At 48.8% G+C, this 15,111-nt stretch overlaps 1 protein-coding gene across 1 annotated transcript in view; it reads left to right on the top strand.

Moving 5' to 3' along the window:
* Positions 1–1,928: 1,928 nt before the first annotated feature.
* Positions 1,929–15,111, top strand: part of PTEN (phosphatase and tensin homolog) — a 49,043-nt gene continuing 35,860 nt past the window's right edge. Inside the window, exon 1 of the mRNA XM_068197005.1 lies at positions 1,929–2,416. Within this exon, the coding sequence (XP_068053106.1) occupies positions 2,338–2,416 (79 nt within the window). The 5' untranslated portion in view covers positions 1,929–2,337. The remainder of the gene's footprint in view (positions 2,417–15,111) is intronic.

Genomic DNA, 15,111 nt, shown 5'->3' with positions numbered 1-15,111 from the left:
AAGACGTGGGGAAGTGCAATTTTCAGGGTGGTGGCGATGCAGGAGGCGTGGATTGGTCTGGGCTCCAGTTTATCCAGATATTGAGGGATTGTGCTCAGGGCTGTGACTGATTTCCTTCCCCGAGCGGGCTTTCCATGCATGGCTCCGGTGAAACGGGCTCTCTGGAAAAGGAATGCACTGGCAAGCACGGCGTTCTCCTGGGGGGAAAAGTCTTGGTGGCAGCTCTGTCCCCAAAGCCCTTGGCACGCTGGAACACTTCCCCCTAAAAACAGATCCGGGAGGTGGGAACACAAGTGAAAACTCGGACACAGGACGAGTTGGGACGGCTGGGATCTTCAATCCAGCTCAGTCCACCCCGTGTCACCTTCCACTCTCTCCCACCTTGCTCCAGTCTGGCCTTGGGCACTTCCATGTTATCACTTTGGGGTTTGCAGCTGGAGGAAAGGGGCAATGTGGAAATCGAGGGGGCTGACAGGGACCTCTGTGCCCACAAAGCACTCCTCGAGGCCAGTGTTGGCACAAGGACAAGTGGGTGCAGACCTGCCCCAAATATATTTAGCCTGAAAACCAGGAGGAGGTTCTGGGAACAGCTTTGCAGTGGGAATAATGGTGGCAAAACATCTCAAGATGCAACCTGATACGTTTCTGAAAGGAATTATATCGTAGAGTATTTGCAAAGGCTGGAGGCTGCAGCAGCCTGGGAAATCCCTCCACCTGATGTTCCACTTTATTCTGAGCCCTTAAAGGTCATTTTCCTGCAAAACACTAAATTCCCAAAAAGTTACAGTTCTCAGCTTAGAGTGCAAAGAGCCTTGTTCAGTGGGGTTTATCCCCTAATGTTTTAAAGTTATAAAGACTGATTTAGGGATTTACAGGCAGGGTGTTCTCCTTGCCAGGATAACTGTGATCCGTGTGGGGAAGGAGAACGGACAGAAAGCTCCATGGAAATATCACGGGCTGCTGGGCCCGCCGGCCTGACCTGGGGGGACTGGCGTGTCCCTGTCCCCGAGCTAGACTACCCCGAGCACAGCAGCAGGAATTTCTGCATGGAAAGGGTGCTCAGGCCTTGGCAGGGGCTGCCCAGGGAGCTTTGGAGTGCCCATCCCTGGAGGTGTCCAAGGGAGGGCTGGAGGTGGCACTCAGTGCTCTGGGCTGGGGACAAGGTGGGCACTGGGCACAGCTGGGACTGCATGGGCTGGGAGGGATTTTCCAACCTTAATGATTCTGCCATTCCGAGGGCAGCAGGTGGCCCCAAGCCCCCTTCCCTCCGTGCCCCGGTGGCTGCAGGGGGCGACAGGCGCTCGCTCACCGCGGCTTCCCCGCTCCACGCCACCCCGGGGCTGCGTGAGGGGAGGACGACGAGCCCCCTCGAAGACGTCGGGCTGAGCCCTCCCTCCCACCCCCCCCGCTCCCTTTCCCCGCGGGGCCGCACCGAGCCCGTTCTTCCCCTTGCCTTCTTCCCGCCCAGCTGGGCTGAGGAAGGAGGAGAGCGAGCGGGAGCAGCCCCGGCGCTGCGAGGGGCGCGGGGCCCCCGGCCCGCGCGGGCCCCTCACGGCCCCTCACGGCCACTTCCGCCCGCGGGGGAGGCGCCGCCGCCAGCGCCCACGTGACCCAGCGCAGCGCTGTGCCGCCTCACTTTACCGCCCGTATCCCTCCGCTCGCCGTCCCCCCCTCCCCCGCCCCCTCCGTGGGGCGAGAGGGGCCGGCGGGCAGAGGGTTACGGACGGCGCGCGCAGCGCGACCCGGTCCCCCGGTGCCCCCGGTCCGCCGCTTCTCCGCTTGTCCGGTAGCGCGGTGGGAGGGACTACTTTGTGTGTTGGCGGATGCGTCGCGTGGGCGTGGCGGCGCCGCCCGCCGTCCCTCTCGGAAGCCGCGGCCATGATGGGCGCCCCGCGCCGGCGAGCGCTGCGGGCCGGGGGATGAGCGCGGCCGTGCCGCCCTGAGGAGCCGCCGCCGGGAAGAGCCGAGGGAGCGACCGCCCGGCCCCCGGGGCGGGGAGCGGAGCGGGGCCGGGCCGGGGGCGCGCCCCGCGCCGCTGTCACCATTGCCGGGGCCCGGAGCGCCGCAGAGCTGCTCCCCCCGCCGCCGCCGCGCTCGCCCCAAACACGGCGGCGGCGGCGGCACCGCCCGCAGGGGCTCGGCGCGGCTCCCGACGCGCTCGGAGGAGGAGGAGGAGAAGGAGGAGGAGGAGGGAGCAGCAGCCGGTGCCGCCGCCGGGAGCCGGGCCCGCCCGGGGCTGAGCCGCCGGAGCATCAGCGCCCGGGGCCGCCCGGTGGTGCCTCGCGGCCGCCGCCCGGGCCCTGCGCGCTGCCCCGGAGCGGCCCCCGGCTGCCAGACATGACCGCCATCATCAAAGAGATCGTCAGCAGGAACAAAAGGCGATACCAGGAGGATGGCTTCGACCTGGACCTGACCTGTATCCTCCTCCCGCTCCTGCTCCCGCACGTCCCGCGATTGCATCAGACCCGCGCGGCGTTACCTAACGCGCTGCCCCCGGCCGCTCCGCCGCCGGGGCTCGCCCGGGCCGCCGCGCCCTCCCCCGCCGCCGCCTCGGCCGCCTTTTGTCCGGGCCCGGCAGATTAACGGGAGCTCCAGGATTAACGCCAGCGCTCCTTGCCGGCCGGCCCGCGGCCCCCCCGAGCTGCCGAGGGGCCGTGCCCCCCTCCCCCCGGCCCCGGAGCCCCTGGCCGCTCCGGAGCGGCCGCTTATCTCCGGCTCGGTTGGCTTTTGGGCTCACGCAGCAAATGCGCCCGACCCGCCGTGATTTGCGTGCACAGCGCTTTCTAGATATATGTATTTTTTAATTTAGTAACTCGTCTTGAGTTGCGATTACAATCATGGCAGGCCTGTGGCTTTCCTCGGGTTGCTTCAGTCGAAGCCTGTGTCCTCTGCCCTGATTTCCAGCCCTCCGCTAAGGCAGAGCTGTACCTTAGGATGCAGCGAGGCTCTCCATGACAAGAGGTGGCAATCGCTCCTTCTAAATTCAAAAAAAAAACAAAAAAAAAACCCAAAACAACCAAAACCCACCATTTTTTTCCCCCGGTGAACTGCACGAGGATGTGTCACAAACGAGAGCGCGTCGGGTCTCATCGAGGAGAATTGTTTAGAATACTTATTCTGGAATAAGTAATTAGCGTGCAATTACGGCTAATGAGGCAAAAGCCGGTGTGTAGTTTTGGTGGCCTTTGGAACAGATGTGCTGGAGCGGCGTCAGGCAGATGTTTAGCTTGGAATGCCCCGCAGGGTTCGTGGTGGGTAGGGGCTCTGCTGTCGGCAGCGTCTTGCTCCGTGGTGGTGAAAGATTGGTGCTGTGGGCAAGGTTTTGGGGCAAGAACTTTGCTTAGAAGTTAGGAAAGTGAATATTGACAGTAGTGCTCAGAGCTGGACTTCTCCCTGTGGAGAGATGTTTTCTGTTCTGCAACGGGATTAGGTGGAAATTTATTGGGTTTTGGAGCAATTACATTCAGGTCTGAGCAAGTGCTCCAAATAAATCCAGTTTTTGAGCAGGATCAAAGCTGTAGCTAGTACAGAGCTCTTGCTTTTGCATTGAGCCTTGGCCTAAAATTTTGGTGGCTTTAAAACAACCTCAAATGTTCTGAACTTGAGCAAGTGGCTGCTTAGCTTTTAGTTAAAAACCCAGAAGCTCTGGCTCATTGTTCTTACGTTATGTTTGTGATAAAAATACTTCAAGGCCTGGATTTTTAGGTGTTTGTACTTGGTGATTTTGTTGGCTGTTGGGAAGATTTTGTTGGCTTTATGGAAAAAGTTAAGTGGTAGCAAAACCAAAAGGTTTTGCCTTCACAGTTGAAGAGTTTGGTGTTTCAGGCATCTTTGCCCAAATGTACCCTTGGTAGGGAGGGATATTTTGACCCAAACACATCTTTTTAACTGGTCATATGCTCCCAGCAAGAGAATTAGTGGATGCTGAACCTCAACTTTGTTGCTCAAGATTGCCTAATGATGTGACAAATTGAGCTGATTGCTTATTTTTAATTTTTATTCTTAGGTTTTGTGTTACAGCTGGCCCTTACACTGGGCTTAGGCTGGTGTTTTCTAAAAGGAGCAGCTGGCTGCAGTTCTGTCATGAAATTTGCGGAAAAGACGGTATGGTTTATTTAATGTTAAAAATATCATAGGAAGGAGTGGGGTTACTTTGTAGCTGCACATTTTGAACAGATAATTAATGAATGAAGATTTCTGCCTTTGCAGTGGCTTTGCTTGAAGGCTGATGTTGCTGCAGAAGTGAAAGTTGAATTTTTTCAATCACTTTCTGCAGGCTTCTTTTTGCAGGGCTCCCATGGAATTGTTGCTCACCATTCCTGGTAGCTGGGAAATTGCCTATTTAGTCCTTACACACATGGCCATGGATTTAGCTCTGCAACCATGTGATATAAGGGGAAAAAAGAGAAAACCTGAAGCCCAAGTGAGCTGTTCAACAAGGCATGGCAGGAGGACCAGGTGTTAGAGATGCCTGGTTAGTTCAGGGTAGCTGCCTCTGTCCAGCTAAAAGGGAAAGGCAGCCAGGAGTTGGGCATTTGCCTGGGGTGTGGGACGTGGAGGTCAGGGTTCCTCCTGCAGCTCCAGAGCACTCAGCAGCTGCTGCTCGCCTGGCTTTGGGAGCTGGAGAGTGAAAGGAACTGCAGTGAGTCCAGGTGAGGTGCCTGTGTTCTGTGCTCTGCCCTTTCTCCTGCCCCTTCCTGTCTCAAGTGTCCCCTGTGGTCAGAGGCTTTTGGGCATGGATATTGTCCAAAGGCCTTGCAGGAACTCCTGGGTGCCAGAGGCAGGCTGGGTGAGGTGCTGGAGTGCCAAAAACCTTGGCTGGGCTGTGCCAGATCCTTTTAAAAGTGATCTTGATGTATGTGCAGTACAGGACGTTGTGCTTGGAAGCCTCAGTTCCTGAGGAGTTGCTTAAGAATCCTTGTGTGTGTAATGTGGGATTTCAGGAAAAGGAGACAGCATCTTCCCAAAATCAGTGCAGAGTATGGAAATGGGCCTGTGTGTCTTTAAAAACCACACTGCTGCTGCTTGTCACCTAATCAGATGTTCTCTCTGAGCAGTCTTTATGCACATCTTGGAAAAAAATACTTTGAACTTAGAAGGAGAAAGGGTTTTAAAGGTGGAGACATTAAATCAGCTGTTTAATGCTTCAGATATTTCTTTCTGGTTTATTTGGGTTTTAATTAATTTCTGCAGTACTGGATACTTTTTGGTGCACATGGGTGAGAAGGAAAGTTTGGATTCATGTCTTCCTTCTCTGATGGTTGCATTTCTTGATGCTGCAAGCACCAGAATGTTTTCTGAGGCACTCTGTGTGTTATTTCTGAAATTGTGCAGCTTAGTGATGCCCCTTTTACTGCAGGGAACAGAGAGAGAAAACACTTCCATGCAGCCTGTGTCTGAAGAGCTCTGTGTGTGAGTTTAGCAAGTGGGAAAAAATCATGGAACTGCTGCTTGTGCCAGTCCTAGCTCGGGTTAAACTTTGTCGAAGGCTGCAAACGGGCAGCTAGGCTGAGCCTAGGGCTTGACTGAAGCATGTGGAGCTCGTGACCTACATAGTGCTACAAACTGCAGCAACATTCAGGCAGGATGAGATGTTGGGTGCAGTTTACACGTCTCACACGTCGTTTCTCTCGTGGAATGAAAGGCTGGGAATGCTGAAATTGCTGGAGGAAGCTCCTTAGAATCTCCTACTGCTTTATGCTATTCACAGTCCTAAAGCTCTTTGCATTTTTAATGAAATTTTAAATTATGGGACTTGACTCAAAATGGCTCAGCTTCCAGGAAAAAAAAAAAAGTGAATTAGTGGCATGAGGTCCATACTGTGTTTAAAAATAGAGGCCGAGCTGGAAATGCTATTTGTTTAAAAGACGTGGTCTCATTTTAAAATTGAAGTTTGTTAGAGGTTTTGTAACGAGTTTGTCTTGCACACAAGCACAGGGAGGGTTTAGAAGAAACTAGAAGAGACCAGCTGGCAATGCATTTTATTGGTGGGAAAGTATTTCTTTGTTCTGAAGTAAACCATGTTACTTAGCAGTGTTTAGAGCCTGACAGACTCATTTTGCTCCTGGAGCCTGGGATGATGTTGGGGTTTGGACAAGATGAGTGCCAGTTTTGCTCTGAATTAATCTCAGAAGTCTGTTAGCATAGACAGCACTGCAGCGACCCTGCTGGCTGGGGACTCAGCAGAGTTTCAGTTCTCTGCTTGTTACAGGATGTGTTTGATCCCAGGAAGATTGCTCTTTCTGCACTTAGCAAGGATGAAGGGTTTTGACCTGTCCGGGTGGAGAAAGCAAGGTGGTGATTGCTGCAAATGTGTTCCTGCATTTTCTCTTCTGGGGTTTGACTTGGGCTAGGTTGTTCACTGCTCCTCACAACCCAGAAAACCTCAAACCCTGTGCCATAGTTGTGTGGATAGGGGTGTTGGGCAGCTGAAGCCTTCAAACCCCACACTCCAGCAGGTGTGTGGGGTGCAATCCCATCCAGAGTCGCTCAGCCCCTGCATGCCCTGCTTTTTCACTGCTGTTGTTCAGAAAGGGACTTAGTAAAAGCCCTCACAAATTACAGCTTGTCCCTTTGCACTTTTTTAAATGTAGTACAGGATTCTTTGGGAAATGCTTCAGCTTGGATCATCAGAAATTTTCAGTGCATGTGGAGACTGTTTACACAAGTTAAACTCTAAATTAAAAAATACCTGCCTGTGCACACTTTGAAGTGGACAGAAGCTGCTGAAGTGGTGGCTGTGTGCTCTTCTCAAGGTGGGCAGAGAAATGAGTGGACCATGCATAATATTTCTTATATGGTGACCTCTTAGAAAATGCTCAGCCAAAGTGATTAATGATTGGAGCCTGGTTTTAAGCTCAGTTAAGTGTGTGAAGTCTTCAGAACATCCAGAACTTTGCTGTTAAACGTGAAGAGGGTAATGCTGAATCAAGTGCCAGCTTTGCTGAGACCTGCACTGGGTCTGAGTGTTCATTTTCTGCAGAAAAATCCAAGTTTTCTCTTGCTTGCATTAAGACTGATGAGGTGTTGGTACTCGAGGGGTTACTTTGTGGGGTTTGCTCGCTGAGGACAGTTCTGTCACTGCTGAGGACTTGTGGAAATCCCACCCCACGTTTACTCTGTGTGGTTGGCTGGCCAGCCCCAGTACTGGGTCCAGCTGGAATCTTGGAGGGTGGTGAATTTTGGAAATGCATCTTTCTAGGAATCTCTGCTAGTCAGGAAGGCCTTTCTGTGCACGGGATCATTCCATCTGCCTTCCCCTGACCTGGGAGAGGATGTAGCATTGAGTGTGGAGCTTATGCAACACGGGAGCTGCTGTGGCTGCTGCAGTGTAATACATGCACAGAAATTAGTTGGCTCTACATAACTGCTAGGCTGGGGCTGGCACATTTCTTTGGGACAAAATTCCTGTTGCTACCCAGTGCTACACTTAGGACACCAAGAAGAACTTGGTTGTCTTACTGAAGTGTTCTGGAGCACAGTGACTGCTGTAGAGACAGTGAGTATTGATGTCTTAAAACACTGTGTTGAGGAGTACAGAATTGTCTTAATTTTCTCCCAGAAGAGAGGTGGCTGTATTTTCCATTCTCTTCCTTGTAGGTTGGTTTGGACACCTAAGTCCCCTTTGTTGTGGAAGCAATTGATATAATTTATTCAGTAATAATATGGCTGAAAGGATGTTGCATTAAAATCCCTCTGTGCTAAAAAGCATAAAGCCAAAACTAAACTTCAGGGAGTACAAATACAAAATTGAAATTTTATATGTAAAACTTTTGTCCACCAAGTTTTTGCAGGTTGTGAATTTCTGAATAGTTCCTGAAATGAAATTATATTTATAATGGATTAATGTTGTTGCCATACTAATGCTGCATAAGCTGACAAATGATACCCTGGTACCTTAGCCAAAGTCTTCCCCTACAACAGGTTTAAACATGAAAATGGTTGTTGTATAATGATTTAAAGGACAATTGTTGTGTTCTGACAAACTGGAAGAGAAGGGAGGGAATAGGCAGCTGAGCTGTCAAATCCCTTAATTACATTAGAGACCAAAGATACTGTCATTACTCATAAATAACTCCCAGAGCCCAGCTCCTTTCTAGTTTGGAGCAACGCGGAGCTCTGTGTGATTTTTATTCATTTACTCTGCCTGATAGAGGGTGGATGTTGAAGGTTAATTTATTACATGGCTTTTTCAGGGAGGAAAATAGGATATATAGCCTGGAGTTGTGTATAGTAATTCCTGGATATGCCCTGTGCCTCATCTTAAATCCTAGGGGAGGTGTGGGCTCCTTTGATTTGGCACTTGGGTGAAGGTTTTTTGGGATTAAAGCTGTGCACGTTTGTGCTTTCCTGTGAGTTACTGGAATGGTGATTTCTGGGCTGTAAGAAGGGAATTTATATGGAAATGTGTGGCCTTGTAGAGCAGGATGTCTTCTGAAACATGGATTATTTGAGGTGGTTGACTCTCCTTTGGGTTCTGTTAGTTTTTGGATGTGTCTTAGGCCCAGGTTGATATTTCAGATGTAAACAAATCCTTGTTCCAGTTTCTAATTCAAGCCAGCATCCTCTTTGCTCCTGTCGTCATCTGCCTCGTTTGCTGTCTTGCCTGTGAGGCCCTGGAAAAAAAAAAAAAGGCATTTTTGTAGAATGGAAGTAAATAATTGTGCAATTAGGCCCTGTATCATGCTGCATAAATCTAGGTTATCTTAATAACGATTCTTAGGCAATGTAGCTCAAGTGGTGGCTCTGTGATTCAAATGGTAATTGACTGTGCAGCTAAAAAAATTAAACTCAACTGCTCTGTGTTTGGGATGATGACTATTGCAAAAGCTGGCATTGTTCCCTTTAAAGATGAACTCCCAGCTCCACAGCCCCAGCGTGCAGCAGTGCAGAAAAACTGCTTAATATCCAGTTTTTTGTAGTGAAGTGCTTAAGAAACGTCTTTATAAACTTAATTCTGCCTTTGTGGAGCTGTAGTATAATAGCTTTTAATTGCATGATTAATTTTCTTAGAGGCCTCTGCTTAATTCATTGCATTGCCTGGGTATACATAGGGCTACAACTGAAGAGTTGTGTATTTTCTGTTCTTTCATTTCTTGTGTGGGTGAGTTAGAGAAGTAATGTCCTTTCTTATGCTAGCATTTAGAGGAGGAAACACCAGATCTCGTTCGGATAAAAATATCTACTTGGGGCTTATTGTTTGAGTAATGGTTTATTAGAATGGCCTTGTGTCTTGTTTTGCCATTCACCTTTCATCTTCTCTTGATCCACCTCCCACAGATTGAGGTTTGATAAATCCATACAAACCCTACTTTTTGTAGTTTCTGTTCTAGGAAGGTTTTTTGTGTGCCCTATTTGTCCTCCAGCTCCATAGCTATTTTAAATTCCCTTGTCTCTGAAAGTTTTTGGATGTTCTTTCAGGCTTGCAAAAAGTTGAGTCTGAGCCATTTTTCACTTCCTGTCAGTAAATATCAAAGTAGTGACTCTTCTGTGCTGGCTTCTCTTTACTGAATAAAATTCCTGTGTTTTTCTGGGGGTGTTTGAGGTTAGGACATGCTTAAGTACACAGTGGTGGTTCAGGGAGATCCTGCAGAGTGGGGTGGTGTGCTGGGGAACGCACGTTGACATCTCATAGCTCTGCTTGAAAGGGCTCATACTGAGTTGGGTTGATGGTTAAAACAGGTCAGTTTGGCACTTAAAAGCTCAAATTGAGATGTGGTAGTCCAGCTGCTCACAGCATTGGTTCCTCTGGAGGGGATCTGCTCAGTCCCTGTCTTGCCTCATGTGCCCACCTGGATGTGGCACCTGATGCTCTGGTTTGGGTGACAGGGTGAGGAATCAGTCACAGGGTGGATTTGATGATCCCAGAGGATTTTCCAACCTCACTGATCATGGGATTCTGCACCATCATCCTTGGGCCACCATGTGTTGTTGCAGCTTGTTGGGATGCCAGGCTGGCTATGGAAAGATGGGATGTGGCCTTTCCAAATGTCAGCAGAAACAAAAGAACTTTCTTTACTGGACCTCTGCATGTTTCCCTCTGGAAATCTGTTGGGATTGTAGGTCTGGATTTGGGGTTGAGTTAGGGAGTCGAGGCCCGGTCTCTGCCTTCACAGCTGAAGAGTTCTGTCAAAGTTTGTATCAATAACACAGAGTCTGATGAGTCATTATGCTCCTGTTTGCAGTTAGCTCTTTCTGAATGGGAAGGGCAGCTTTTCTGTGTCTTTAATATGGTCTGCTATTTTAGAGGGGTTTCATGAGTTGGAAGGGATTCACAGGGATCATCAAAGTCCAGCTCTTGGCCTTGCACAGGACACCCCAACAATCCCACCTTGTGCCTAAGAGCATTGTTCAAACATTTATTGCAGCTCTACACAAGAGCTCATGTTTCCTTTACTGTGCATGCTTTTGTATCTTTATGATTCCAGACCATTTTGAAATGGAAGTTTCATGTGTCTTTTTCTCAGCTTTTGTCAGTAGAAGCTGTTCTCTAGAGCAGCCATCATCTTTCATGCCTTTGTTACCATTTTTTCTATTTATGCTGTGAGGTCTGTGGGTTTTTCCCCCCCAGTCTTAACGTGACCCTGTTAGCTCTCCAGCAGAGCCTCCATGTGGCTGAGAGTTCCTGGACGCATTTGCTCCACCTCACAGATGAAGGAAGAGACTCTTGCTCTGGGATGACTCCCAAATGCAATATAATGAGCAGGTCCAGAAGTGAGCTGTGCCTGTAGATAACCTGGCCTATCCTCCTGAGGCACCTTCTGATTTATTTCTTTATGCTGTGGGAATTTGAGTTCCCCTCCAGACCTGTAGTCAGCCCCATGACCTCATGTGGACAGCTTTGCCTCCTGGATATGAAGGAATTGCAGTTACTTCTTAGCTAGGTTGTTGCATTTAAATTGCAGGCTGAAAGCTTAAAAAACCTAAAAAATTGGGGGGAAAAAGAGTCTGTGTTGGAGTATGGAGCATCAAGGGGTTAAATGCATTTCTTCTAAATGATAAAATGTTTCAGCCACATCTGAGTTGGTCCCTTTGCTTGTTGTTCAAGGCACAGATGGTAGAGTTGACAAGTGCAGCTGGCTGGCTACAAGGAATCCTCCTTTGCTCTGAAGAACTTTCTTCCTGTTCATTTCCTCTGTACTTCCTGATGATCCAGGCTCATAGAAGAATACTAAACTTATTTTGCATTTCATGCTGGCTAATAGAAATGCTGCCTGTTAAATAAAGAAGGCACTCGTGGGTACAGCTCAAACAGCATACATGTCAGGAAAGTCTTCTAGATTTGTCTGGGTGTATTTTCCTATGTCATTTTCTTTTTTGCTGTTGGGATGCTGTCAAGCAAATGGCACTAATAAGAGCTTGGCCATTTGTCAGGGCTCTTAAATCTGTTTGAGGATGGAGTGTGGACACTTCTTGTAACACTCCCCCCGTAGCTCCAGGCTGTCAAGCTGTTGAACACTTAGAACAGTGCTGGTTTTTTTCTCCCTCGCTGTTGCTCTGTGGACTTGTTTAAGCTGGAGTTAAAGGGCTGGAGGTCACCAGGCGATCGTTTCGGCCCAGCTGCACCGGCAGACCACCTCACACGGCTCTTGCAGCCAGGGTTGTGAAACCTGCAGCCTAATTCAGACAGCAGAGCAACTTGGGGACACTTCAAAGCCACGCTGTGCCTCTGCTCCTGGGCTTTGCTGTCAAACGGGACTTGGCAGTGACAGCTTGGCCACCCCGCGCTGGTGGTGCGTCCCCTCGCAGGCAGGAGGGTGAGGGTGACACGGAGCAGAGCTGGCAGCACATGACGAGTGGGCTGGTGGGGAGCAGATTAAAGCAAGGCCAAACCTCCCCTAGCCTGAACTGGAAGGGAAAATTAGCATTCCTGGCAGCTGTGAAGCTTTTTTTCAGGCTGTAGATTCCTCGATTTAAGGCTGTTCTTTGTTAAATGAAATTCCAGTTTGGGAGCTGGAAGCTGAGGGTTGGGAGAAATGGACTGTTATTGTTTGATTTGCAGGTGCCAGGTTCAGGATGTGCAGTAAGGTTTTTAGCTCCAGAGCACAACTTGAACAGCCCCATCATTCACAGCTTCAGGAACACTCAGCTTCTTGGAAATTTGCTTTCTAAAGAAATAAGAAATCTACTGCTTGCTAGGTCTTCCTGAAGCCTTTGATTCACAGAATCCCAAAGTGGTTTGGGCTGGAAGGAACCTAAAAGCTCATCCAGTCCCACCCCCTGCCATAGGCAGGGATACCTTCCATGATGCCAGCTCTTTCCAAGCCCTATCCATCCTGACTTTGGACATGCCAGGGATCCAGGGGCAGCCACAGCTTCTCTGGGCAGCCTCTGCCAGGGCCTCCCCACCTTCCCAGGGAAGGATTTCTTCCCAATATCCAATATAAGCCTTCTGTCTGTCAGTGGGAAGCCATTCCCCCTTCTCCTTTTGTTCCAAGCCCTTGTAAATAATAAATATTTGTAAAATTGCAAAGGGCTATGAGTTTTAAAGTTTTTTCATTTGTGTTTTGATGTAAAGCCTCTCTCGGTGTTGGGTTTAAAAAGCTGTGTGTAAAATCTGAAGCACGGCATGCTCTGGCCTGCCTATAAAATAGGAGATGGGGTCATTTGCTCTTTGTTTTCCTGTTACAGCTACCTTTAGAGCAGAGTGAGGATCAGGGGTTAAATACTTGGAAACAGAGAACTTCATAAAATCACTCAGACATTATAATGATGCTACAGTTACTAACTGACAGTGTGGATCATTGCAGGAAAAGCTGCAGCTGTTGGTTTTTTGCAGCTTCTTTGTGACTGTTTAAGAATTAAGAATTGGTAAATGTTTTGCTATGCTTTTTTGGCCACCTTCCATTATTAGGAAAAAGTCTGAATTTGTGAGCAAAATCAGTTACAGGACCAACATGAGTAATTTACTTTTATATATCTATGTATGTAAAAAATTGCAAGTGTACACTGCATATTCTTTAATTTGGTCTTGGCATAATGTGAATATATAGACAGCTATTTTTGAAAGTGATTATAACAGCTGATTTGCATAATGATCCAGGATTTTTCTCATAGCAACTGGAAAGACTGTCATCTTCAGCAATGTGGGAATGATTTCAGGCTTTAAGGAGAGTGTTTTGTTCAGCCTGTGAGCAGCATTAGAGCAAAGGCATTTCTGCAGTGGCACATGGATTATTTGCATTGGTCTGGTGTCAGTATTGACAAAGCATCGTTGTGGCATTGGGTGACTTAGCAGATAATTGGGTGTTGTGATTTTAAGGTTCCTTGGGCACAGCACAGTGTTGTCTTGGCTCCTTTGGAAGTGCAGTTGTGTAGCTGGTGATAAGAACTTGAGTGGAGGACGTTCTGGTGTTCTGCCTTGTGTGTCATGGGGCACCAGAGTACAGAAAAGGTGTAAAGCTGCCAGAGAGTGACCAAAGGAGGGACATGGGGCTGGGGAAGGGTCTGGAGGGGCTGCGTGAGGAGCAGCTGGGGGCACTGGATTTGTTCAGCTGGAGGAGACTCAGGTCAGACCTCACCAGGGGCTGCAGCCAAACTCTGCTCTCTGGGACAGGGACAGGACCCAGGGAGCAGCTGGAGCTGGGCCAGGGGAGGTTTAGGTTGGATTTCAGGGAGAGGTTCTTCCCCCAGAGGGTGCTGGCACTGCCCAGGCTCCCCAGGGAATGGGCACGGCCCCGAGGCTGCCAGAGCTCCGGGAGGGTTTGGACACCTCTCCAGGGATGCCCGGGGTGGGGTTATTGGGGTGTCTGGGCAAGAACAGGAGCTGGACTGGATGATCCTTGGGGATCTCTTCCAGCTTAGGATATTTGTGGTTCTGTGATCATGGGCCTGTCCATGGTAGTGTGGTTTTTTTTTTTTTTTTTATCAGCACTAACTAAAATCCCACTTTCCATGTTTACAAGACTGAGAAATGAATGAGTACTTTAAAAACTGTTAGAACCAATTTTGGGAATGAGTATCTTAGAAAAAAGCTATATTGGCAAAATGTGATGGGATTTATTTTATGTTTTTTTAGAAAGCCCATTTCTAATGCTTGTGGATTCTTGTGGGTTCCTTCCAACTCAGCATATCTTATGATCCTATGAAATTTTGGTAGTTATACCACTTTGGTTGACTTTGTTTTTGCATGTGTTGAACAGCCTCAGTAAATGACTGAGACTTTTTCCATTTTTGTTTTCCTGTCTTAAAAAAAAAAAAAAAAAAAGCTTGGAATTGATAATGAGCTTGTTGCACGTTTTAAGTGATCAGTTCTCCCAGATTTCTAAAATTGGCAGTATGGTTACCAATTTCATGATGACTCAGAGTTCTTCCTTTGAATGGAAGCCCAGCTTCCCAAGCTCCTGTGTAAGAAATCTCATTTTGGTAGTGAATATCTTAATTTGAGCTTTGGAAAGCGATGTTAAATGAAGTGAGGTGTGAAAAGGGGTGTCTGTGAGCTGTTGTGCTTGGCTGGTGAGAGCAGAGCCTGCTGAAGGTGATGCTCAGTGGATGGTTGCTCCTGAACTGGTCCTTGCAGTGGTCAGGGGCTGTCCCTGTCCCTGAAGAGGAGTTTCATTCCCCAGCATAGGGATAAAAACAAGCTGGGAGGGATGCAGGAACAACCATGCCCTCCACTTGCTGCAGATCTTGGGGTATCTTTTCATAGGATGGGTGGAAGAAGTTGGCTTTATGACAACTTTTCCATTTAAGTGATGAAACTTTCTGCTCAGAGATTTAATTCATCTGTGCAAACAGCAGCACCACTTCCATTCTGTTCTTCCATCTTAATGCTCCCTAAAGCAAAGGCATTCTTTAATTGTTTGAACCACCACAGGAGTTTCAGAGCAGCACATCAAGGCTGCCAGAGCTCCAGGAGCACTTGGACCATGCTCTCAGGGATGCACAGGGTGGGACTGTTGGGGTGTGTGTGCAGAGCCAGGGTTGGGCTGGATGAATCCCTGTGGGTCCCTGCCAGCTCGGGATATTTGATGGTTCTGCATCTCTTCACCGTGCTGTCAGGAGTATTTCTGTCAGCATGTATTGAAAAGACCCCAAATTCTCTTTGTCAGCAGTAAGAATGGGTTTGTGATTGCTGCTCCTGCTTTCCTTGGGAGCACAGGGAGCCTGGTG

The sequence above is a fragment of the Anomalospiza imberbis genome, chromosome 8 (assembly GCF_031753505.1).
Source record: "Anomalospiza imberbis isolate Cuckoo-Finch-1a 21T00152 chromosome 8, ASM3175350v1, whole genome shotgun sequence".
NCBI lineage: Eukaryota > Metazoa > Chordata > Aves > Passeriformes > Viduidae > Anomalospiza > Anomalospiza imberbis.
Note: the sequence above shows the minus strand (reverse complement) of the source record. Positions and strands in the feature narration are given on the sequence as shown.